At 33.4% G+C, this 27,376-nt stretch overlaps 2 protein-coding genes across 2 annotated transcripts in view; both read right to left on the bottom strand.

The window, feature by feature from the left end:
• The window catches only part of LOC140437763 (interferon-inducible double-stranded RNA-dependent protein kinase activator A homolog), a 39,634-nt gene extending 21,540 nt beyond the window's left edge, over positions 1 to 18,094 (bottom strand). The window contains exons 1-2 of the mRNA XM_072527474.1: positions 17,704 to 18,094; positions 8,748 to 9,183 (exon numbers count right to left, since the gene is read on the bottom strand). Of these exons, the coding sequence (XP_072383575.1) occupies positions 8,748 to 9,175 (428 nt within the window). The 5' untranslated portion in view covers positions 9,176 to 9,183; positions 17,704 to 18,094. The remainder of the gene's footprint in view (positions 1 to 8,747; positions 9,184 to 17,703) is intronic.
• A 6,412-nt stretch (positions 18,095 to 24,506) lies between these two features.
• Positions 24,507 to 27,367, bottom strand: Dbp45A (putative ATP-dependent RNA helicase Dbp45A). Its single transcript, XM_072524992.1, has 5 exons — positions 27,168 to 27,367; positions 26,848 to 27,105; positions 26,166 to 26,619; positions 24,992 to 25,347; positions 24,507 to 24,766 (listed from the first exon to the last, which is right to left on the bottom strand). The coding sequence occupies exons 1-5, from the start codon at positions 27,235 to 27,237 to the stop codon at positions 24,549 to 24,551; spliced, it is 1,356 nt and encodes a 451-aa protein (XP_072381093.1). The 5' UTR covers positions 27,238 to 27,367; the 3' UTR covers positions 24,507 to 24,548.
• Between the last annotated feature and the right edge of the window lie 9 nt (positions 27,368 to 27,376).

Here is a 27,376-nt window from a genome sequence, read left to right as displayed (position 1 = left end):
ATTTCAATATTCTCTGAACATTCCCGAAAATAACTTTTCTGTGGTGGATGAATTAAAGTCACCATTAGAAGATTTCAAAATTATTTTTTCAGACGATCTATTAGAGTTGATTGTCAACAATACAAACCCAAAACCAAGCGTTACTAAAGATGAGATAAGTGACTTCATAGCGATACAGATTTTGATACTTGGACTACTGGAGTGCAAACTTCAGATATGATAAAATATCAGAAATACATAATGCCTCTCAAACATTATCAGAAAATTCGCTGGTATATTCACTTCGCTAATAACGATCATATAAACAACAATCAGTACTACCGAATTCACCCAGTTTTGGACATAGTGAGAAGAAATTGTTGTATTATACAAGAAGATAACCGCCAGAGTATCGACGAGGTGATGGTCCCTTATAAAGGGAAAAAGGCTGGTTCTCGACGACAGTACATAAAATCAAAACCTAAAAAATATGGTTTTAAAATATTTGTTAGAGCCGGCATTTCAGGGTTTGTGTACGACTTTATAGTTTATGGGGGGATGATACTTTTAGGCAGCATACTTTTTCACAAATAGAAGAATCCTCATTAGAATTGATAGGGGCTAAAGTTGTTCTTGCTCTAACACAATCAATGAAATCACCGGCGCTCTGTGTTATCTATTTCGATAATTTCTTTTCAAGTTTTGATTTGTTTTACATTCTTCGCCATGATTATGGAATTTTAGCCCCGGGAACAACGAGAAAGAATCGATAAAAAAATTGTGTTTTAGAAGATGATAACTCTCTGAAGAAAAAAGGAAGAGGGTCGGTTTGTTTAAGAAGTGACAACGTGAAATGGTTTGACAACAAACCTGTTGTCCTAGCTAGTACATATATATCTTCTACACCTGTCCAAACAATTAGAAGGTATGATAAAAGTCAGCGAGCAAAAATTAAAATTCCTTGTCCATCTCTCATAAAACACTACAATTCTCACATGGGTGGAGTAGATCTGATGGACATGCTGGTAATCCTTTACAGAATTCCCCTAAAAACTCGTCGCTGGTGCCTCTCCATATTTGCACAAATGCTAGATATTTGTATAAATAACGCATGGATTCTGTATAGAAGGGATAAAAATATTTTACAACACACGTCCAAAAATTGTAATCCCAAATTTTTTTGACAGTGCATAGCAGAGGCTTTAACAGCAAAGGCAGAAAAAATAAGAGAGTGTTTGCCGAGCGAAACGAAGAAATTAAAACAATTAAAAAGTGCGTTCTGTCGAGACCAACAGAGGAAATACGATTTGATAGATCATTTTCCTAATTATGATACCAATGACAGGTGTAGGTATTGCAAATCAGGAGAGAGACACTGGTCATGTTCAAAATGTGTTAAATGTCTTAGATTGTGTTTAGTATATGGTACGATTTCGGCCAATTTGCCTTCTTAGTTCGATAGCTAAATTGTACGAACAGCTTGTAAAAGGCCGCCTTGAGCGAGAGCTAGAAGAAAAGCATGCGCTGAGCGACCGCCAATATGGTTTTAGGGCCAAAAGGTCTACCATAGATGCGGCACAGAAGTAACCTCTTTAGTTACGCAGGATACAAAGAGATGTGTGGTTCTTATCATGCTTGACGTCAAGAATGCCTTTAATACGACATCATGGGAAAAAATCATGTCCAGGCTGAGAGAATTGGGCGTTAGTGAGTACCTGGTCAATGTAATTGACAGTCACTTTACTGATAGGTCCATAAGAGAAAAAGATACCAGCATCAGTTTGTCGCAGGATGTTCCGCAGGGTTCAGTACTAGGTCCCATCCTCTGAAATATCCTGTACGATGGGGTGTTGAGGCTACAGATGCCAAGGGCATGCACTCTTGTAGTTTATGCCGATGATCTCGCCCTGGTTGCGAAGGCGAGTCAGAAAACGGACATGGCTAATGCGGCTAACACAGCCCTGCGTCGCATTAGTAGGTGGATCAGAGAGAACGATCTACAGCTAGCGCCTCAGAAAACTGATGTGTTAGTTCTCAAAGGGAGCCGGGAAAAATCCTCTCTTCGCTTTATAGTGAAAGGTTTGGAGGTTGCACCGGTTAAATCGATTAAGTATCTGGGAGTCTGGTTGTCGGAAGGACTAAGATTCGGAGTACACATCCAAAATCTGGAGGCGTTGATACGGCTGATGCCAAACATTGGAGGCCCCGGTAGCACCAAAAGAAACGTGTTAAATGGAGTTTTCCAGTCGGTGGTAACCTACGTTGTCCCGTGTGGTGTAGCGTACTAAACAATACGAAATACGCTAAGCTGATGGAGACTTCGCGAAGGCGAATGCTCCTCAGGGTATCTAGCGCATATAGGACAGTAAATGAGGCTATATATGTCATTGGAGCGGTGATACCGATCGTTTTGTTGTGCAAAGAGCGAGCGAGGGTTTATGCGAGGAGGATGGATGTAAATATAGATGAAAATAAGAGAAAAAGAACGATTAGAGTGGCAGAGAGAATGGGCGAATGATAGCGGAAAGGCAAGGTGGACAAAGGAGCTTATTCCCGATCTGAGGCCGTGGTGGGAATGTAAGTTCAGGAAACTAGACTACTTCCTGACGCACGTTTTTGACTGGACATGGTTGTTTTGGCACCAGTACGGACGCTCCTGCACACATTTTTAACTGCCAGAGATGGGCATATGAGAGGGGAGATTTCGAGAGGCGAATGGGTTTCGGGCTGGATGAAAGAAACGTTGTAAACATAATGTTGAGAGGAGAGAAAGAATGGAGAGGAGTACACTGTCTGATTTCTGGGGTGATGAAGAAAAAGGAGCAGGAGGACAGAGGAGGAAATTGAGCCAGGTATGTGAAATTTATGGTTATGAAATTTATGGTTAATATTATTTATTAGTTTATGGCCTAACGTCTGAAACATTTTCTGCTTTACGGTAAAAGGTATGGTTATTTATAAATTTTTAGTTTTTTATTTTAGTTGTTAATTGAGTGGCAAGACCTCCTCTTTGGAACGGTGGTTAAGGTTTTAGCACTACCCTGGTGTCTTCTGGCCTAGTATCCTACTCGGACAAAAGATGCCAGGGTGTCTTGTTCCGTGACGTAGATGTTAAAAAAAGATTTCCCACACCGTTGCCTGTCAGAATTCAATGGATACCTTCGTAGGCTCTTACTGAAATCTGGCAACACGGCAAAAAAACAAAGATGGTGTTTATTAAAGGATAGAAATTGTTTTAATTCTTTTCATAATAGCATATAAGTAATTTTACAACAGTTTTGGTTGTTTTGACTAGAACTAAAAATCTTACTTTATTACTTTTTGCTCCCATTTTTTATTAAAAACTAATTTTAGTACTTTTAGTTTCTGCTTTTATTGTGAGGTTTCACCTACAATCTGAGACTATGTTTCTTATAAGATACATAATAAACTTTTACAATAAATTTGGATACTGACTGTGTATCTTGTGGGATACACTCCATATCTCCGTTATTTATAAAAAGAATAATATAAAAATGGTCAAAATGCCTTGTGATATACCATATCGCACTACCTAAACAACAATTTCACAAAAATTACTGTTATATTAAGGCTTACCAAATTAAGGGTTAACCCAGATATGCCTGACGTGCAATAAATTGTACACCACAAATATCTTTTTTAACTTGATTATCTATAAGGATCATATTTCTTGATAACGGCCTAAATACTTTCAGTATGTAGTAATCAACCATAGAGTGAGTGTAGTTGTGAATTGCTGGCTTTGAAATATTTGGCGATAATATTGTGATAAAGTTTACAGTTTTTATAACATGGCAGAATTCGGAATACGATTTGCTAAGTAAGTAAATATTTGTTGTATGTGTAAATACTTGTAGAAAACACATTTATATTTCAATTTAGATTTATAAATTGGATAAATTATTATTTTATAACTAGAGTTAGACCATTTGATTTTAGTGTACAAAATATTGTACGACAGGAAAATACCATACTATTTATTTTTAGGGGCTTTCCATTGGAGGATGCGCTTAGTATGTTAGAAGATGATGAAAATTTAGTAGCAAATGTAGATAGTATTACTTTGATGCCTTCAATAAATGCATGTGATGTCCTAACAGACGAAGACTCTGGTGATGAAGATATAATGTTTGGATAATTTACCTGGGTCGCAATTACAATCTTCTGCTGAAATAAATGTGCAAAATAATGACGGTGACGCATTAGTAACCGATTCTCAAGATAATATTTCATTACCAGAGCAGGAAAAAAAAAGAACAGTTACAGGGTCTAAAAAAAAATTATATCACTGGATAAAAGAAGACATTCAGATGGAAGACCAATTCGTCCAATGACCAATATCATTGTAAACGAACTTCCAGAACACCATGACTCTAAATCTGTGCGAATGTTTTGCGAATATAAATTAAGAATATATCACTTCTAAGTTTTTTTATTAAGAAAACTCACTTTATTTTACAAGCTTAGAAAACTATAAACTTAGAAATCAAAAAGTAAATGATGCAGGGTAAACAAAAAAAACCAAATTATTCTCTGAAGCTTTTATTATCCAAAAGTTTTTAATTTTAGACAATCATCTTGAAAAAGTCTAAGAATTATTAAACTACAAATTAAAAATAGTCTATGTGTTTTTATGTAAAGTAAACAAACATAAACAGTTCGACTTCAGTTAGATAAGTTCAGATAAATTTATTAATTCAGCAATTTTCGGAACAAGATACATATTATAATGTACACTACACTGTAATGTAATACAGTACATGATTTGTATAATTGTTCTGAAAATTGCTGAATTACTAAATTTATCTGAACTTATCTAACCACACACCTTACGCAAATGGGACTGCCGGCAGTGCCGGAGACAATTAAAATTGTCAAATTAAAAAAAAAACTGAATATTCGCATTCGCATTGGTATTCGCGAATGTCGGTAGCATCTTAGACCATAAAAACTGATAGACACGCCTTGTACCGAACCGATGAAGCAAACACCTTCCGCGAAAGTGACGTCACAATGCGACAAGAGCCCGCTTGGATTCTTAGCAAAGCACTAGTAAAATTACCCAATTTTAGATTAATTTTAATATAACTTCAATATTTTGTAAAAAATATGAAAGATAAATTATTTATTAAAGTAATTAATAAATATTTTTGCCTTAAATTGTAAAAATAAATGTTTTATTTGAATGTATTATATTATTATATTATTATATATCGTTGGTATATCTCTTCTTGTTTGATATTCAAAAATAAATTTAAAGGAGAGTAATTTTCTTTTGGGTGGAAGTTTCAGGTTAGGTAAAAAAAATATGTAGGAAATCTATAAATTTATTGACCACAAAACAAAATAGCTTTTGTTAACTTACTTCTAACTCGTATTACATTATTTAGTTTTTCACCTTCGTGGTACAATCTAATGTTGCAATAATGGAAACAAATGATCTTTATTAGATTAAACAAATGGTTTGTTTCAAAATCATGATCAAACATATGTTCTTTGTATACGTTAAACACAGAACCATGCACGTTACTCATGACGTTTAAGATCAATTTTGTCATTATTTTGGAATCGTTTAATTTTTTTGAATTGTACATAAATTTAATTTCGCTTTTAGCAATTTTGCAAATATGAATGACGTCTTTAGAAGGTTGAATTAAAAATTTTTTTGATATGCTATAATTTTTGTCTTTTATGAATGGAGATTGTAAATTATCACATTCAATTGCACACAAACATATGTCACAATCTAATGTTTTCTTAACTTTCTTAACGACAAACCCAGCGATATAGTCAACAACATCACAAACATAAGATGACAATGTTCTTGAAAAACTTAAATTATTTACAGTGTAATCCTGATCCTGGTTACTAGTTATTGTTTCCCTATTATTTTCATCACTTATAAAGTTGTCAATGAGTTGATGATCAACAGTTTTCATTTTCACCGTATTTGTTGTGCTCATTGCTAATATTATGGAAGGTGCCTGTTCTATACAATTAGCCTGGGTAGATCCTGTAACACTTGTGTGCATTAAGAGTCTTTTATATGCAGCTTTAAATTGTTTTGCCGTTGGGTTGTTGTTGTAACCTCCATGACTCCTAATAGAACTAAAGAAAACTTCTAAGTGATCTTGAGAAAGTTTATAGGCCGAAAGATACTTCAGACCTCCATCCATATCCTCCACGTAATTTTTCCAAATTCCCATTAGTGACTTTAAACTAATGATCATACCAATAAAACCCGTCTTTCTTTGGCTTAGATATAGGGGTTCGCCATTTTTGGAGTCCTTAAGTGAACTAAGATACTTTATAGATTCTTCAGTTTTTTGAAAAATCGCTTGTTTATTATGTTGCTGTAAACTAGATTTTAGGTGTTTTGCCAATAAATTTCGGCTATTTAAAATATCAAAAATATCATTGATATGTTCAATAAAATTTTGAGTAGCTTCGCTATGTACAAATTCTTTTGAGCTTTTATTTCTCAAATAATGTATTGCCTCAGCAACTTTTTGGCTGAATGTTTGGGCAGCTAATTTCACTTTCATTTTTTCCTTATACCAATTTAAATGCCTTCGCGTTATCCTAGTTGCAAGATGAAGGCCTTCCTTTTCTTGAATGTCTACTAATTTTTGCAAATATTCCCATTTAATCGCTTTATTATTCCCGTCAAAAAAAATTTTGTAATAACCTAAAGTATTGCGAATAAGTTTCAACATATGTGGAGGGTCAAATATTACATATATTGGTTGATTTGTTGCTGGATGTAGAAAATATACTTTATTGGAATTAATCGATAAATCAACTCCAAGTTGTTTAACCATGCTAATATTTGATGCTGCACCATCAAACGTTAAACTGGTAATTGTGACATCAGCTTCGTGCATTATTTTTAAGCACATTTTTATTAGATTACTTTTTTGAACACCTGATAACCCAGCGATTAAAAAGTAGCCTATCGGCAGCTTCCATGAATCATTTAAACTATTAATTAAGAATACAATTGCTTCTTTTGCTTTAATGTCGGAAGAGTCGCTTTGAGGTTTACTTCCTATATCAACATACCTAAAATTAATGTTTTCAATTATTTAAATAGAAAATATAATGTTGATACTTTTTATAATTGCTAATAAATATTAAGCTACACTTACCCTAAAAACTTTTCACCATCCCATTCTATTTTCTGGTGTATAGACATTTCATCGACCATCAAAGCACAGATACATGATTTTCCTTTATTTCTAAGTTCAACTACTTTTTGTTTTAATACATTCACTGCTTCTTTTTGAAATCCAGGCTCACAAGCTACTACTTGATACCACTTTTGAAGAGTTCGTGGATGAGGCAACATGTTAGGAAAAGTTTTTCTGACATACAAGTAAGCTTTTGGTGAATAGAAATTAAGAGTGAGCGCAAAGCTTTTTAACTCCGGTGGATATGTTTTAGTGCTCTTAGATTTAAGTAGCTGCTTAAAGATAGTTTTTGCAGAAGCATGCATCGTATCCTAATAAAATAAAAAGCAATAATCAAAACTTGATCGACTAACTACAAACAATATAAAATAATACACTGTTATACATGCCAAAGCTAAATAGATCACTAATAATAAGTATTAATAATTTTCCTTACCGAAAGTTTCAGAGAGGAATCTTCATCGATCATCTGTTTTTCTTTAAGATGTTCTAATAAAGATTTTAAGGTATTTACTTTTTTAATAAGCCTTCTATTTCGTTGTTGCAACATTTTGATTTCTTTGTTTTTCCTTTGAATTAATTTGTTTACTACTACTTTATATCCCTGGTCTCTGTTAGATGATTCTTGTTCAAAGTCACCAAGGTAATGTCTTCGCTTTTTCAAGGGAGGTTCTAAGGTAGTTTCGTCTGAAATTTCTACTTGAGTCTTTATGGTGGTAGATTCACTCGTTACATTTATATTTTCCCTTTTAGATCCTGTTGGTTTGACTGAGACAGTTTCTCTTTTTTTTGGAAATTTTCTAGTTGTAACTTGCTTAATTAAATGGTTTGGAAAATCGAAAATGCTGGGTACAGCATCTTTTTTTAGTTGTTTTTTTTTTAACTCCAACCGCTAGTAATATACGAATCCGCTGTGAAATGTTTGGAACAAATTTTAGAACTCTTTGTTGGTTTAAAATTTTCACGGCGCATCGCTATAATCCATTGTTTTTGCAATGATGAATCTTTAGGAAATCTAAAACAATTTATTTACTGAATCCTTTAGTTTTCAACCTAATTATAAAATGAAAATTATATATAAGACTCTCTCTCATATGTATCTATTTTAAACAATTTGGGAGGAAAAAGTAAAATAATAGGTGCTAAATTTCTGGTATGTTTTTCAAGTTTAATTTGTGAATTTACTTACCCATGAAATGATATATCTGTCCCTTTTTTTTGTCGCTGCGTACAATTAAATGCACTGCAAGACCCCACCATAATTAAAATATTAATGTATCGGAAAAATTTTAAATTGGAACACTTTAAAAAGTTTACAACGCGTATAAACACTTCTAATCTCTACCGTTTCTGCCGCACACTGACGTCACCCACAGCTGTGTGAATCGTTTTATGTTGGCTTCACTCTTCGAGACGAGAGAATAGCATTACGGCGTGTCTATCAGTTTTTATGGTCTAAGGGTAGCATATATTCACATTCGCGAATGTTCAAGAACATCGTTACATCACTACTAAGTATATGAATTAAGAAACAACTGAATTAAGAAATAAACTTACCTTTCATACGTCGATTTTGCAGCTAGTTGCTTAGCAATTTTTTTATTTGTTCCTGTTCCAATACCTGTAAGGCCCGCATAGCAACATTCAATTTCATATTGACCATGTACTGGTTTTTCGATATATATAGGAGAACTTAACCGATTTTTCTGTGCATGTTCATTTAGGATGGATATGTAATTAGTAACGTCGAGTGGTGTGTTCACGATGGTAGTAGTCTTAGTATAGTTTCCTAGTAATATAAGGGCTTCTTCAGCTGCCTTTTGCTTGGCTTCTTTTTTTGTAAAAGCACTACCATGAGCTGTAATGCCACCTACTTTTATGGTACACGTAAAACCATATCCTTGTCTCGCAGGATCTTCATAAATATAAACTGGCTTACTCCTTACAAACCTTTCTTCCAAAAGTGAAATAGGTGACTTCATCATTTTAATATCTACAAATAAAAATTATACCTTATCAATTAGTGAAATTACAGTTTAAACATAAAGACAACAATAACAAACAAAAAATATAAAACAAAACATGTTTGAATAAGTTTTAACCAAAATATCTTATTGCCATATCTTCTTCGTGACTGACCATTTATGTTTTGAAAAGATTTGTTATTTTTCTCATTATTTTTCTACAAAAACAACATAAAAAGAATATGAAAATATAAGAGGTCTCCCAATAAGAATGTTCTGATGTTTTTTTTTAAACGAAAACGGTAAAAATTGCTGTAAATAAAAAAAAAAGTATTTACATCAAACAACTACATATTTTCAAAAATCAAAGACCCAGTACCAACCTTATATAAAAGTACCTAATGTTGTTTATGAAATACCGTGTCTATGATGTCAAAATAGCTACATTGGCCAAACATCACAATGGCTAAAACAACGCATCACACAACATAAAACGTTTCTTTTATTGTTATTTTTATTTTAACGTTTGAAGTAATTTAAATTTTTTTTATCGTATTGCTGTAACGAACGTGCTGAAGACAATTTAATCTTGACATTCAATATTTTACATACTTCAATGTCAGTTTTTATTTGTAAAATCTTTTAATTTCTGTGAGTGTTTTTAAATGTATTTGTACGCCATTTTTTGTAATGTTCAAATTGTTTTAGAGTGTATTTGATGAAGCCATCAAATAAATAGCGAAATATTGAGTTTCTTAGAAAAAACAAAGATTTTTATTAGAGGCCACTGCCACTTTACCTGATAATTCCTACATATATATACATAACAATAACAGAAACAGTTATACATAACAATAATAAATAGAAACTAAAAGCAAGGCACAAGAATTACACATATTTGAGTCTACAGTCTAAATTAGGTAAAGTGTATAAATTAAATTGTCTGACAAATGCCTATCCTAATCCAATACATACTTAATATAGATAAAGAAAATAGAGAAACATGCATGCACATTAGCACTTTAGGTACAATAATTTGACAACAAAGCCAGAAAAATAAATTAGAATTAAATACCTACAATGGACATAACCTAAACATAAAGATTTCGAACTATGAATCATATTTAGTAACCTTCGATTTATCGATATGTGAAACAATAAACAAACAACAGTTTGTTTTATCAATTATTGTACTGCTTTACATGAACGTAGTTAAGCAGAAAACGTCCAACCCACAAATTGTCAAAAATGAGATTTTAAATTTTAATACCAGCGAACAAAAAATTTCTGTTTCTGTGCAGAAACCTTCCAACTTCCAAGCGAAAAAACTAACTGTTTATATTTATAATAAAATTGTCGAAGATCTACCCAAAATCATGCATAACTGAGATTTTTAATACGAGTAATAAGTTTAAGTGGTGAGCGTTTTCTATAAAGATATAAATTAACTTCAATAACCTAATTAAAATAATGGTTGAAACGTGCTAGCTAAGTGGTTAAGCCTATCAGTAGCGGAGAATTTATTTTTTATTTAGCGTATGGCATATTAAGAACACATAATTAAAAGCAATATTTTTATAAAAAACGTTAAATGAAGTATTACAAGCGAACATCTAATATATCAATATAATCTAAAACATTTTCGGTCTCATTCAGGAATTCAAACTTCTTGGTTTTTCTTGCTGTTCTGTCAATATATTACCCTCCTTATCTCTTTACTTGTTTTGTTTGAATTCCTTTTTGCTTTTGTTCAGTTTCTGGGTAACATTTTCTCGTCTCTATTGGCTTATTTAGATCTTGTAGTTCTTTGTTCGTAGTCTTTCTCTTCTTTCATTTAGAAGAAGTATCGGTGTAGACAGACGTCTTCCAAAGAAAATAGCTTTTCCCTAAAATTACGTTAAATACGAAGCTAAAGTCTCACAACTGTATACAAAGTAATCTAAAAGAGTCTACCAATAGATTAAATGAACAAAGACATTTTGGACAGTAAAAAATGACCTAACTACTAATTATTCAAATTAAACACAACACTGGAATAGACTTTTATAAAGAGGAATTATGCTAGACATATAACACGACAAGCTCACCAATAATCCAGAGATAAGTTTATTACTGATATTGAACATGATATACACGGAATACTATAATCAAAGAACACCAATGGATAAAGCACTCTGAAAAGAAAACCTAAACTTTCAAAAATCAAGTCGGAAAGGCTGGGCCCTAATAAGGAAACTTGGAGATGGTAAAAGCTTTCAACAACGGAAAGCAGGTATAAACCCAAACTTAGTGGCATCTCATATTGGTTTCGACATCAAGAGCTACCAGAGATAAAGCTCACACATGAGACATAAAGAAGCATTTAAAACCATTGAAATCGCAATCAATCGAGACCGAACACTCTCACCCTTTCACAATTGAAAAAATAGATATTGCCCCTAAAGACGTTTCCCTGGATAAAGCTCCAGGTTTCGACGACATACACCCCGAATTCATACTCAATTGTGGGAAATACACAAAAACCTGGCTATCATATTTCTTCACAAACATAATTCAGACCGGCAGAAGAATCCCACGGGAATTCCAACACTCAAAAGTCATAGTAATACTAAAACCGGGTAAATCAGCTGAGTACCCAAAAAGCTATCGGCCAATTGCTCTACTGTCTATACTTTATAAACTACTCGAAAGACTAATTTTAACAGAATCCCAACAATCCTCAAAGCTATACCAATTAAGCAAGCAGGTTTTGGACTAAAACGAGGTTGCACAGACCAGGTGTTATCTCTCTGTACTTACATAGAAGCCGACTTTCAAAGAAAACTAAAGAGTTCTGCTGCGTTCATAGGTCTGTCAGCAGCTTTCGACTTTCTGGCGAGAAGGAATGATTTATAAACTCGTATGCACTATTCCTTGCAAATTCGCCGCTAGACTAATAGAAAATATGCTCACCGACAGAGTATTTCAAGTTACATCGCCGACATGCCGACAACAACCTCAATAAAGTTTAGCTATGCTGATGACTGGACTTTATTAACAGGCCCGTTCCTAGGGTAGTAAGCGCCTGCGTGCAGGATTTTTTGTGCGCCCCCATATTATGTTTTTAAGATATCTATATCATAACATGTTCTTGTGATATGATTGAAAATACGATATGAATGTAAAAAGAAAAATAAAACGAACCATGTTTGAAAAAAGGTTTTATTTTCAAAATTAAATGAAGAAAAAAGGTCATTTTAAAACAATATTATTATGTAAGTTAACAGTAAGAAAGAAAATACTCAATTCGCAAATTAATAAGGCATTCTGCAATATAACATGAAACAATAACGGAAAGGAGATACTCTCAATGCAAAAAAACTTTATTAAATAATACATATATATACCAAGTGAAAAATAATTAAATAACAAATATTGGAATTACAACATGACACGTCGTGCTTTCACAGATGCAAGCTCATTAATCATTTAATTGTGATCAATGGCTTCACAAATTTTATTTTCAATTGAAATAACTGCCAAATCTGATAGCCTTTCTTGGCACATTGACGTTCTTAAATTCATTTTTTGATGAATTCAATGACATTTTTTATGAGCTCTAGCTTTGAAAAACTCCTTTCGCCAGATGCCACCGAAATTGGAAAGGCCAGGAATATTCTCAAGGCTATAAATAGATTTGGAAACAAGGATTGTAAATTTTTCTTTGTTATATAATTTAAAATATCTATCGAATCCGAAATTTTGCTAGAGTCTGTGAGTGGGTTAAGAACTTTGTATGACAAAATTTCATTATGCAAATCAAGACCATCAATATCTTTGCATACGTTTCCTTCATGTTGAATTTGTAAAGCTAAATCCAAATCCATACATGATCTTTTAATCACATCAGAATCTAGATTTTGAAAATTACCCAAAAATCCAAATAAATCGTGGCACTTATCTATTCCCCCAAAGCGTCTTTGTAGGGATTGAATTGTTTTGTCCAAAATTTGAAAATAAAAACTGATCTTAATTTTTTGTTTTGGATCGAATACTGTTTCATCTGTACCTTCATACGAAAATTGAAGCTTCGTCTTTCTTTGTCTTAATATTGGAAATGTTTGCTCTACATCACTTTTTTTTCTGCTTCTGCTACAGCCTCACTCATGAAAATCTTGAAATGTTTGTCTGATCTTTTTTCAGTGAAATAAATAATAAGATTTTTTATTTCTATGGCATTCATTTAGAGTTGTATTTGGATTCTGGACCATTTTACTTACTATATTAACTTTTGTTAACAGATCATGCCAAATTATAATAGAAAAAATGAATTTGAACAATTTAATTTTGTCTAATAGTGACCTTGCTGAATGTTTCTTGTTCATATCTCTTGAATTATCTTCCACCAAATCATGTAAACTTTTACAAATTTCGAGGAATTGAAACCTAAGAGGGCGAATGACTTTGACTCTGCTTTCCCATCGTGTTTCACTTACTGATTTTAAAGTTAAGTTTGGTACATTCCTTTTTAAAATGTTCCATCTGTAGGGTGAAGCAGAAAAAAAATTGAACAACTCCTGAATAATTGAAAAAAAAACCAAAAAGTCTCATACGAAATTTTAGCTGCATCATTGACACTTAAATTAAAAGTGTGAGCTGAACAAGGCAAAAACATTGCTCTGGGATTAATTTTTAGAATTTGAGCTTGAAGGCCCACATGCTTGCCAGACATATTTGCCCCATTGTCATATTTGCCCCATTTGCCTCATGTCATCAAGGTTTATTTCAAATTTTGATAATATTTCTTCTTTTAAAAAATTGAAGAGCCGTTCTCCTGTAGTATTTAAAACTTTGAAAAAACCCAGAAAGTGTTCTCTAATTTCGACTTCATATGGAGAACAATAAACGAAGCGAATTATGACCATCAGCTGCTCAACATGGCTAGCATCTGGAGATTCATCCAAAATAATTGAGTAATATTTTGCTGTTCTGAGGCAACTCAGAATTTCTTTCTGAATATTTCTTGACAATAAATGAATTAATTCATTTTGGAAGTGATTGCTCAGGTAATGAGGCATATTTCGGCACAACCCTTTAGACATTCGAATATTGCTCAGGTGTTCCATCATAATTGGACCGAATTTAGCAATCATTTCAACTAATTTCAAAAAATTGCCATTATTAGTCTCATAAAGATTCGTACTGTCACCCCTAAAAGTTAAATTTTGGCCATCTAAATACTGCACAATACAAATCATTCTTTTAATTCTTTCACGCCATCGCTGTTTTTCAATTTCATAATATTTTTGTTGCTTTTATCGATAGTACATTCTTTACTCAAACACGGCAAGCGGCATTAGACGGCGCGTCGTGTGCTGAGACTAATAAAATTGTAGGGTGGTAATTTAATTAGAAATTTTGGTATTATAATAGGGAATAGCAATCGGATGAAGTGATTGCTTTAGCGCTTACCGGGGAAATACTGAACACTGACTTTTTTTGTTTTAGAAGTGAGAATATTTTTGTAATGGTAACCAAATATTTGGCACCCCTAAAATTTAGCGCCTGCGTGCGGGGCATTCATTGCATACCCGCCAGGAACGGCCCTGTTTATTAACCCAAACAAAGAAGCTGAAGAGATTTTTACGGATGACCTAGAGGTTATGGCAAATTAATTTCAAAAATGGAGACTTCGCCCCAATACCTCTAAGTCCGAAGTAACCTGCTTCTACCTTAACAACAATCTGGCGTCAAGAACCCTTAACGTTCACTTTGTTAACACACGATTCAACCACAATAAACATCCAAAATATAGGCGTGGCCTTGGACAGAACGTTAAGCTTTAAAGAACATTTAAGTACAGTTGCCGAGAAGCTAAAAACCAGAAATAACATCATTCAGAAGCTCTGCGGCACAGCATGGGGGGCATCGGCATCCACACTCAGGTCTTCAGGCTTAGCTCTTGTTTATTCCGTAGCTGAATACTGCGCGCCAATATGGATCAACAGCGCTCACGTTAAAAAGATAGATGTCCAGCTAAATAACACCATGAGAATGATCGCTGGAGTAATCAAATCTACACCAACACATTGGATACCAGTGCTGAGCGACATTTCACCACCACATCTTCGCCGACTCAATCTTCTTACCAAAGACTATAACAAGATCCTTAGCAACACGGCGCTGCCGATTCATAACTATATCGAAAATGCATCCAAAAGTTGACTGCGCTGCAGAAAATCTCCAATACAAACTGCAGATTCAGCCGCAGCTACAGGGTTCAACATGATCACCAAATGGATCCATGAATAGTCGGCAGCTCAACCAAATACAGCCATACCTTGCATCACAGCGACACCTTCTGGATTTGACCTACCACGAAAGATCTGGTGCACACTTAACCGCATCAGAACTCAACATGGTCGATGTGCAGATATGTTGCACAAATAGGGCAAGCTACCATCACCGTCATGCAGCTGCGGCGAGGTCCAATCTATCAAGCACATTACGCAGGAGTGCTACCGCGAGCCTACAAGGACAGTTCACAAGACTTCCTGTTTGCGACAATCGAGTCGATTAACTATATAAACAACCTCGACGTTTGCCTATAAACTGGGCATGATTTAAGTATTTTTATATCGAGTCAATTTTAACGTTTATTGTAATATTGTATTCAAAACCTCATGGACCTTGTAAATACGCATGCCCGACAAAATAAATGGATCCTAAAAACATTCACCATTTTAATTTCATAGGAAATTAGGCGACAGGGTAGGATTTGCACGTGCTAATGATATTGAGTATTTCCAATAAACTTTACACTTATTGACTTGACTTGACTTATTATGTTTCTCTAATCTTAAACATTTCAGTTAGTCATCGCATTTTTATTTTATCTCACATTGAAAGATGTAATAAAAATTTACGACTTCCCGTCTTCACTGCCGATAAGAATTGCTGTGTAAAAAATGTAGAATATTTACATTGCACTAATTTGGCTTATACCCTATTTAGCTAAACATAAAGAAAAGACTAAGAACACAAATATCAGAACAAATAATAAGCTATTTTGGACATGTGCTTCGAAGAAATGGTCTTGAAAAACTTACCATCCAGGGAAAAGTAGAAGGCAAAAGAAATAGAGGTAGATCTCCCACACGATACACGGACCATATTGTTGCTACCATTGGCGCTCCATTGTCAGAATGTGCTAGAATGGCAGAAGATAGAAAAACGTGGAGGAACATTGCGAAATTTAGCTAATAGCTTCATGATATCACGATACCTGCATCAGGTTAACGACTAAGAAGAAGAAGAATTTGGCTTATAAATAAACCTTTTAAGAACTTTGTCGATCTTTCGAAAGTACCTTCGTTTCGAAGGGCTGTAAGTTTCGAAAAATTGGATGAATTTTATAGTATAAGTTTCAATATAAAGTTTAGATTTTCATTCAAAATTTGTGCAAATTTTACTTCTTAATGTGTATAAACAATGGAGATATGATTTTTTTTAAAAAGTCCGTAACTTCGTTACTAAGTCTTAAAGAATCCTATTAAATTTGCTAAATGTGTCTAGCATCATTAATAGAGCAAGATCGGAGGGAAATTTCGCACAAATTTAAAAGACGGTAATTCCTCGATGCTCAAATGTATTAATGACATTTTATTTTGTTAATAAAAAAATTAATAAAATTTTAAAATTACTGCAAAAAACTGCTTTTTTGCAAATATCTCCGAAAATTATTTATCAATTTTAATTTAAAAAACGGGAAAATAAAGATATTCTTGATATAAAAAAAATGATATAAATATTGTTTATGTAAATATAAGGGAACAAACTTAAAAAGACAAAAAATCAAATTGTGACCATAAATTATTGTTTAAAAAAAACGCAAGGTAAAAATACAAGTACTTTTTCATCTATTCGTCATCTAATAACCCCCACCTATGTCTTAAAAGCTTCAGATATCTGCGAAAAAAATTTCGACTTTTTTTTTTAACCAGACTGGACTAAAAAGCGAGGGTCAAATAATAAATATTATTGATAGAAAAGTTAAAAAAAATCATTTATATAACCTAAAATAGTTTTGCAAAGTTACTAAAACATATAGAATAACTTTTAAACTAGTACTCATAGAAGACATATTTTTTCATATTTGAACAGCTGATATTTTTACAACAATTCAACAAAAATATTCTAGATTACATTTTTTTAAATTGTTGTAAACAAATTACGTTGTTTATTCAATAAAACCACAGGTCGTGATAAAGCCACCCAACCCATAACATATATGTATACTACAAAGCGTTATAATAGTATTAACATTGCATAGGCCTATTTGTTGTAATGTACGCAAAACGTAAATACCACTTAAAAAAATCAATATCCATCAACTAGAACTGGAGATACAGACAATTTGCTTTTTCATATGTTGAACGTGACAATAAGTTACATGATAAACATATTAAATAATAATTATCTTAGTTAAGATATGATAAAATTGATAATTCTAATTTACAATAGTAGAAAGTTGACGAGATTGTCTGAATTTAAGTATTGTAAAAACTTACCTTGTTGTACACTGCAAATATATAACTTGATATAACAACAGCTAGAACAGCTAAGAACTAAGTTTTTATTTTGGCTTTCTTTGGTCTGCTAATTTATAAAAAAAATTAGGTAGGTATCAGACTTCTTCTGGGAATCACAAATTAGTTTGACAGACTTCACAATAACACTATATTACTTCTAAAGTTTTACCACTTCGGAAATGCTTAAATGTTATGTATCTCTAACTCCACGTAAAGCACATTATCAATAATAATAAATAAGCCATCTATGTATCACTACTATCACTGATTCATGACGACTAGTAAAAAGCAAAAACAACTAAACAACAAAACAAGTAAGAACTCGGAAATATCACATGCTCGGAATATTTCGCCGGCAGGCGATAGCACAGATCACCTAACCTCGGCGATAGGTGATAGTAAAATCTTCCCGATGTTGCCAAATTTCCAAGCTAAAAATCCCTCATCCGGAATGTCCCAATATGATGCAATGTCAGACAAGAAAAAGTGTACTTTCACAGCATTTTCACAGTCTACGGGCGTAGCCAAATTGTGGTATCGGGGAGGGTTCAAAAAAATAATACGACTAAACGTACCAATATTATTATAATCCTTATATTCGTAAGAAAAATATTAAAGATGTAAAAAATAGATATAGAAAAAAGCTTTTGGAAAGAATTAAAGTCCTTTTTGAGCTCTGGGACAGCATAGGCTAAATAAAAAAATACGGTTCTGTTATAGATACGTAAGCATTACAGAATCAGTGTTATGTTTTTATTTTTAAATATATCTTCTACTTTATTTGCATTAATGTATATCGCATGGTGAATGTTCATGAGATCCAAGCCGTTCAGTCGATTTTCGCTCGTGTTTCGCAAGTAGTTTTTAAGTCTTCTTAGGCTTAAAAAGTTCTTTCAGGGGTAGCAGTGGAAATAGTGGCTGATATTTGCAACAGTGTGTAATTGTGGATATAGTTGTTGGACGCACAGTCGCACTTATCTAAGCATTCCAACTCTGATTTTGGAGTAACAGAGGTGAGAGTCATAGGTGCTTTCCACACTTCAAGTTTCTTCTTTGACGACAGATGTAGGTACTTTTCTCGGGCTGCATTGCCGAATACATACAAAATGCCTACATACACATACAATTTAACAACAGGCCGCAAAATTAGACGGTAATTCAAATATTGAGTTGTATGGCCGAGAAATGGGAGGAATAAATTTGTTTTGTAATACGTGGATATATCCAATGAATGCAGGAATGTTAGAGCCATTCAAGTGAATTGCGGAGATACGTGGCATAAGCAGTATAAGCAGTATACTACGATAATAGAAGGGTATTAAATGATGAACACGACATATTGCTTAACCCTGTATCACTCGCACTATGATCATTTCTCTCACGCTTCTGTTCAATATGCACATTCTACAAACGATAAATCATTTGCACGGTTGTCCCCACTTCTAGCTGACTGTTGGAGTGTCTTCATCGATCTGCTTAAGCATGTGCAATGAATGAAAACGAGAAGAAAAGGTCGAAGCAAAAATGGAAAAATTCTAACTGATAACTCGAGAAGTTAGAAATCGAGGAAAAACATCATGAGAAAAAAGAAAGGAAGCAACTGCTCTCTCTAAGGGCTCCAAGAGAAAATTAACAGAGAGTACTTCAGCTGTTGCACCATCATCATCCAGTGACACTGACACTGATTCATTTGTGTCTAATTCCTCAGATGCCAAATCATTCACAGATTTTGAGTTTGGTCATTATCAGGATTTGCCTGAGATTAATTCATATGTGCTAGTAGAATTTCCTGATAAAAACTCAGCTTTTTATGTAGCGAACATTATTGAAAAAAACGACAACGACTTTTAGCCACATTTTTGCGTCATAGCACTAAAAGTAGAAACACATTTTTGTTTCCCGCTGTTGAGGGCATACCCATGTTAATAAAAGTGACCATAGATGTGTGCTGCCACCAATTCTTAATTGTGGAGGTACAAAACGTCAGAAATCCTTTATTTCATTTGGCGTCAAGTTCGATAATATATGCATCGTTGAGAATTATGATTTAACTGGTTTTGTTGAAGTTTATGTATACGAGTATATATGTCATTTGATATTTTGAAATATATAACGAATGTTTTAAAGAATTTTAGTTGTTTTGGATTTGTCTCAAGCTGGCCCACTACTTGGGAAAGTGTTTTTAAAAATAATTAATAAAAAAAAATAGTTTGTGAATACAAAAGACTGCTATTTTTGTTTGATTATAAATATATTCAATAATTGCATTTTGAATTTGAACTAAAAGAAATCGGTAATAAACAGCTTATATTATTTTAAAAATATGAAAAATGTCTGAACGCGACCCACTCTCCCCTAATAACAACTCACTAAATAATATTTAATATTTAATTTAAGTTTCAGAACGGTTTTATCAAAATTCATTGATTTAAAGATCATTATTTTATCTGAGTGTTTCATAAAAATTGATCGGTTTGGCAAAACTGCACGAGAGAGAAAGTATCTGCTCATATCCTGCACATACTTCATACAATGATAGGATTACATGTCAAAATCTGATTGGTTAGTTTATTCTAAACGAATATTCATTATTTTAAAATTGTTCCAGCGTCCAATTGCATCTAATTAATAATGTTTAAAACAATATCATTTGTGCTCTCTTAATTTTAGTACACATTGTAATTTTTTAGATTTTGTTATCCTAAACGCCTATGTATAGGCAACCCATTCTTCAAAAACACATTTTGTTCAATGGGTTCTTCTAATAATTTAAATTTCTATTTTTTTATTTATTAATTCAAACTATAATCTATCTAAATATAAGGTTATAAAGGTTATATAGATAATTTTGTTGCCTTTCTGTACACAATATATAAGATTTTGTTCCAGGGAAGAATCTCTTTTCATTACTAACGACTACTAAATTACTAATTTAGGGCTTACTAGTTTTATCTTGGGATGTAAAATGACTAACAAGAGACCTCTGGGGTCACATGTCTTGCCTGAACCTGAAGGTAAGTGGCTTGGATAAAACCTGGATGACACTGTTGAACGTCTGATAGTAAAGTCTCCACTTATTTCTTCCTGGATAACGCTATCCACAAGAAAAGAAATTACGAAAAAAAAAACGATCAAGGACAAGAAAAATATTGGATAACATCGCACACTTTGGATAAGATGGACGAAACAAGAAAATATAAAAATAAGAAGACAATCGAATACAATCGTTTGAATAAGGAAATACGAAGGAAAGATAAATGTAAGTTAATTTATGACACCAAAGATAAAATACAAGAATGGAAAATATTTCTACAAGAACTGTTTCGGCATGAAAGAATAGATATTATGATAAATAATTCTGATGAAAGCCCACCAATTCTAAGTCCAGGTGGAATATGTCATTAAATAATTAAAAAGCAACAAGAGCCATATACCTGACGAAGTTTATCCTGAAATACTCAAATTGAGAGAAAATAATAATCTTGATCTGTTAGTAATTTTGTTTAATACAATGTACGATAGAGAAATACCAGAAAAATGGTTGGAATCTATCTTTATGCCCTTACCACAACAAGCTAACTCCAGACCATGTGCAGATTTCGGATTAATAAGGCTTGTATCCGAGTACTTAAAATTCTTGGATTCAGAGTCGGAATGGAAACAAATGGGGCTTTCAAATACTGTTGAAGAAGTGTTCATCATCAGTGTCATTACAGCTCGTTATGAGCCAAAGCCTTCTTCAGAACAATCTTCCATTCGCCCCTGTCTCTGGTAACTATTTTCCATGCTTTAACTCCGATGGATTTTAGATCATCCTCTATGTTATCTTGATACCTAAGTTTTGGTAAAAAAGTAAAGTTCGTGTAACCTTCTGGCTAAGGTCTAGTGTTAGGGTTTTCAGGTCGCGCAAGCGCCCCTAACATGACTTAACGACTACTTTCGTAGCCGGGACCGACGGCTTTACGTGCCCTCCGAAGCACGGTGGCAGCTCAGTTAAATTAGAAATTTTGTCGGTGCCGGGATTTGAACCCAGGCCCTCCAGCTTGTTAAGCCAGTAACATAGCCGCTGAGCTACGGCTGCCACTTAAGTTTTGGTGTTCCTCTGGCTCGTCTTCCCACTGGTCCTCTTCGGTCGAAAATTTTTCTGATCGTTGCTTCTTCATCTCGCCTAATTACATGTCCTATCCATCGAAGGCGGGCTAATTTAATACATTTTACAACTTCAGGTTCCCCAAAACTTCTGTATAACTCAAAGTTGTAGCGCCTACGCCACAAACCCTGTTCTTGGACTACTCCATATATTTTCCTTAGAATTTTTCTCTCGAAACGTTTAAGCAATTCTTGGTCGTTCTGTGTAAGTGACCACGTTTCTGACCCGTATGTTAACACTGGCCTTATTAGTGTTTTATATATGGTAACTTTAATTTTTCTGGGTAATTTTGGGGCCATCTGTTTCCTCAAGCCATAATAGCACTTATTGGCAAGCACTATTCTTCTTCCAGATCATCAATTAATAGTCTAGGTATCTGGTTGCCTGATCTAGTACAATACATATAGGTACTTGGTTTTCTGTGTGTTTATTTTTAATCCCATTCTCAGTGCAGACGCCCTTGGTGATCGAAATGCTTCGATTAGAGATTCTGTGGACCTAGCAATAATGTCTATATTATCTGCATATCCGACCATTTGTACAGATTTATTAAATATGGTGCCATTCGTATTAATATGGCACTCTCGAATTACTTTTTCTAGTGCAAGGTTAAATAATAGACACGACAGTCCATCTCCCCAGTCTCAGTCCATTTTAACAATGGAAGGGTCTTGAAAAGTCGTTTTGGATTCTGACTACACTCTCTACGCCTGTGAGTGTAAGTTCCGTTAGTTGAACAAGATGAAGCGGCATTTGAAATTCCACCATAGCCTGTAGAAGTTTTTGTCTGTTGACTGAGTCGTATGCGGCTTTGAAATCCACGAATATGTGGTGGGTGTCGACTCCGAACTCAAGCGTTTTCTCAAGAATCTGCCTCACTGTGAAGATTTGATCCATTGTTGATTTATTGGGTCGGAAACCGCACTGGTAGTTCCCAACTATTTGTTCAGCATACGAGATCAATCTTCTGTACAATGCTTTATATGCCACGTTAAGTAGGGTGATGTCTCTATAATTATCACACACCATCATATCTCTCTTTTTGTGGAGAGGGTGCATTACAAATAATTTCCAGTCCGCGGGCGTTTCCTTCCGTTGCCAGATTTCAGTTACTAATTTATGCCTGTATTTAAAAAGGGTGTCACCACCATTTTTAAAAGAGTTCGGCAGGAAGATTGTCCAAACCAGGAGCTTTGTTATTTTTCAGTTTTGAAAGGGCTTCTCTAATTTCTTCTTCTGTGGGGGGCGGCTCTTAAACGTTTTCATCCATTTCAGGCAAAGAAATTTCTATTTGGTCTTCTTCACGACTGTCGCTAAGCAGTTCTTCAAAATGGTTCGCCCCGGCTGTTTAGTATCTGTTCTTTGTCACTAATTATGGAACCATCTTTGTCTTTACATGCTGTTATTCTGGGTTTGAATTCTTTTCTGTAGCTGTTTATCTTCTGGTAGAATTTTCGCGAGTCTTTTCTCTTGTGGTGGTTAACAATCTCGTTTAGAGCGTTTTCGTATGGCTCTTTCTTTTTCCTTCTCGTCTAAGATTTTCATAGTCTCGTTTGATCTCGTTCTGCCCTGCTGAAGTCTCTTATATGCTTCATTTTTCTGTTGGTTAATGGATCTACATTCTTCGTCAAACCAATCTTCGTTTATTTTAGCCTGGTTAGGTTTTTAAAAGCCGTATTATTGTTTTGTATAATACCTGCGGTAGTTTTATTTTCAGTGTTAAGTAGCGCTCTCAGATATACAAATTCGTTAACTGCTTCGATGACGTCGTTTTCTATAATAAGTGGTTGTAGGATTTGTGGATGCGTACTTATTTTCATAAAGTTCGTTTTGTTGGTGTTTATTATTAAACCCATTTTTGCAGTGATTCTTTTAATGCTACATTCGCCTCTCTTACAGCGTTTTTCGTTCTCCCAACAATATTGATATCATCAGCATAAGCAAGGAGTTGCACTGATTTATTATATATTGAACCAGTGGTTATGATTTGCGACATACGTATTACTTTTTCCAGAGCCAGATTGAACAGTATATAGGAGAGATAGTCTCCCTGGCGCAGTCCGTTAATTGTTTAAAAAGGTTTAGACAGTTCCCCCTGAATTCGTACTCTACATTCAACTTTTTCAAGAGTTAGTTTTCGTTATTCAGAATTATTATCTGCTATATCTAGAAGACTCTCATTTTAATTGTATGAAATTTTAATGGCATTTTAGCTTATATCCTACTCAAGAATATATATAAGTGCCAACAGGAAAACCCCACGAAAATTTCAAATCTTGCCAGAATATTACAACCCAACAAGTTTTGGCCTACACAAGTTTGAACACCAAATATACAATTTTAATTATTGTTTCAGTAATAACACAATATTTGATTTTTGAGATTTCTCTAGGTGTTCATCAAAAATTTAAAATTGTATAAAAAATTAACACCTCATTAAAATACATATTTGTTATTTCCCAAACTTTCGGTTTAGCGCATCTTTTGGGTTGGCGCCAGGGTGCGTTGCACCCTGCCAACCCAATATACCAACCTTTCTATTTTTATTTAGTATAGTTTTTGTTCATCTACTTCTAGCTTAGAAGCTACAAATACCAAGAAGAATATAGGTTAAAAATAAAAAACACACTACATCAATATAAAAAATATATTTATTTTAATTAATAAAATTATTTTAAAGGACTGCTTCCTCTTTTTTATGTTTTGACCTTTTCTTCTTTTTATATTTCTTCAATAGTTTCGCTTCCTCTTCATCTGGATCTAAACCTTCCAAAATCAATTTCTTTCTTTTGTTAATCATCCTTTTTTCATAGAAATCGCCTTCATCTAAGTTCAAGTAAGCTTCACTTTTTGTTACCGAAACTTGAGCGAAGATCTTTCCCACCTCAGAATCTAAAAGTTGACAATCGAATTATAATCACAGGAGCCATACAAAATTAAATTTAATAGTATTGTAGTGTTTAACAGTATCGTTTATAATTAACCCGCTTGATTTGAATACAATAAATTACAACAATATTCAAGATAGAAAAAATACATTGTTGTCAGACTTTATCACAGTCTTTATATATTCAACATAAACTACAAAACTTGAGAAATCTCCCACTAAAGTCTTACCATTAATTTTTAGCTCTACTAATTTTGTCTTAATATGCTCTTCAATGGCCTGCAGTAATTTGATGTCATAAGGAGTGACCAATGTAACAGCCTTGCCAACTCTCCCAGCTCTAGCAGTTCTACCAACTCTATGAACATATTCTTTAGGAACCTTTGGAACAGTATGGTTTAAGACCAACTGCACAGTAGGTATATCAAGACCTCTACTCGCCACATCAGTTGCTATCAACATTTTTACTGTGTTACTCTTAAACCTCGCCAATGCAGCTAGGCGTTGTTGCTGGGGAATCATTGCATGGAGAGATACATTTTCAAATCCTACATCATTTAAGGTCATTGAGAGTACTTGACAATTTCTAAAACAAAAACAGAAACTGTATCCCAAATTAACAAAAAATACCATTTACTATAAATGATAATTAAAATCATGGATATGGGGAAAACATACTGTAAATACAATTTGACAAACTAAACACATCCGAATAAAGAATCCAACAAAATTATCACTGACAATATTAGAAAAATAAAACAAAGATAAAAAAAAGTGAAAAAGCAATTGAAAAAGAAACTTATCAAATAAATTTGTATTTTAAAAACTAAGTTCTGGAAAAATTAAAAATTGACAGTATTAAAAATAAAACAGACATAGAGGTAAAGGTATCATAGAAATAATCCAAGAGAATTACATATCAAACTGATATAAAATATTTAATCCTCAATAAAACAAAAAATGTTAAAGTTTACAAAAAATAATAATAAACCATCTTTTAATGAAAAAAAAAATTCTATATTCTTATATTTGTACAATATGTGAGTTGTATATGATTCCTCATTCTTTTGTGATCCAAGTTATTATTTATTTGAACAGATTTGAGGAAAAATAATATCAAAACTTATATTATATTCCAATAAAATATTTTCCGTTAATATTGAATATAAAATATTATTGTTATCATATACATAGATCCTTTTATGGTCTGAATTTATATTATTACAAGAGAAGATGGCCCGTTGGCCATGTAAATTGTAAAAACACTAAGCAACAGAACAAGCTGACAGTACACATCACACTATAGAATATTTATTACTGATTCCACAGAGATGATGGATGGATAATAAGGTTGGAATTAATATGGATATGAACATTAAATTGCAACTTTCCAGTAAAACATACTTGCAAGTATCTGTAAAAATCATAATGTTGCCATCTTCATTTTCAGCTCTAAATTCTCTAATCACTTGAGCTAAATAAGCATCTTTAACATCTTTAGGGCATAACACATATTTTTGTTCTAACTGTTCAACAGTAACAGCATCTGAGATGGAAGGAGCTTCATAATAGAACATGTCTTTATTGCTGACCTCCTTTAATTTCTCTAAAGTGTCTGTGATAGTTGCTGAAAAAAACAAATTTTGGCGATTTTTTGGTAATTCTTTAAATATAGTTTTGATCTGCTCATCAAACTGGCCACTAAGAAGCCTGTCTGCTTCATCCAAAACAAGGAACTTGATTTTAGAAAGCGAAAATGTTTTGCAACTTTCTAAATGATCTGCTAAACGGCCTGGTGTAGCAACAACTATGTGGGGATGTTTAGACAGTTGTATTCCTTGGTCTACCATATCAATTCCTACAAAAGTATAAAACAAAATTATTCTTTGGGCAATTTCAACAATATAAAAAGTATAACAATTAGAATTGTTTACTTTCAAAGGTAGGAAAATACTTTGAAACAAAAAATGTTAAATGACTTTATTCTTAATGCACAATTAGGTTCTATTTTTATGCCTCAGTACTCTGTGGGACTGGGAACAGCGAATCAAGTATAATAAGGGTGTTCAAAAACAACAAAATTTACCTCCAACAACTACACAATGTCTTAAATTCATAGGTTTTCCAATAACTGCAAACTGTTCTGCTATTTGATAAGCCAATTCCCTAGTTGGTGTTAAAACTAAGGCATAAACACCATAAGGATCTTCACATAGTTTCTGTATAATGGGTAAAGCAAAAGCCAAAGTTTTACCACTACCAGTTTTTGCTGCTCCCACACAATCACGACCTTGCAAAATTTGTGGAATACAGTTTAACTGGATGGGCGTAGGGGATTTTACACCTGAAATTATTAATAATATAAAACTATATCAATATAACTATGATTAACGAGTAAAATTCTACCTATTGTTGCACATTGCCTAATTATCCAATTATTAAGCGTAAGGTCGGAAAATGAAGGTTTCTGTGCCATTGTTTTCTAACTATTTCGCTTTATTCAACAATTAGATTTGTTAACAATATTCACATGTTTACATTATAGACATTTTGAGGTTATGTTTAGAAATAGGAAATGATAGATTGCTTCAAGGACAATAAAATATTCCATTGGA

This window comes from Diabrotica undecimpunctata, chromosome 3, assembly GCF_040954645.1.
Source record: "Diabrotica undecimpunctata isolate CICGRU chromosome 3, icDiaUnde3, whole genome shotgun sequence".
NCBI lineage: Eukaryota > Metazoa > Arthropoda > Insecta > Coleoptera > Chrysomelidae > Diabrotica > Diabrotica undecimpunctata.
Note: the sequence above shows the minus strand (reverse complement) of the source record. Positions and strands in the feature narration are given on the sequence as shown.

What these genes read in the sequence shown, in the direction of transcription:
- Dbp45A (XM_072524992.1), bottom strand. Translation starts at nt 27,237, where the DNA reads ATGGCACAGAAACCTTCATTTTCCGACCTTACGCTTAATAATTGGATA. An exon ending in ACATTGTGTAGTTGTTGGAG is followed by an intron (nt 26,620 to 26,847) that starts GTAAATTTTGTT and finishes ATACTTTTGTAG; the next exon opens with GAATTGATATGGTAGACCAA. An exon ending in AGTAGAGCTAAAAATTAATG is followed by an intron (nt 24,767 to 24,991) that starts GTAAGACTTTAG and finishes GTCAACTTTTAG; the next exon opens with ATTCTGAGGTGGGAAAGATC.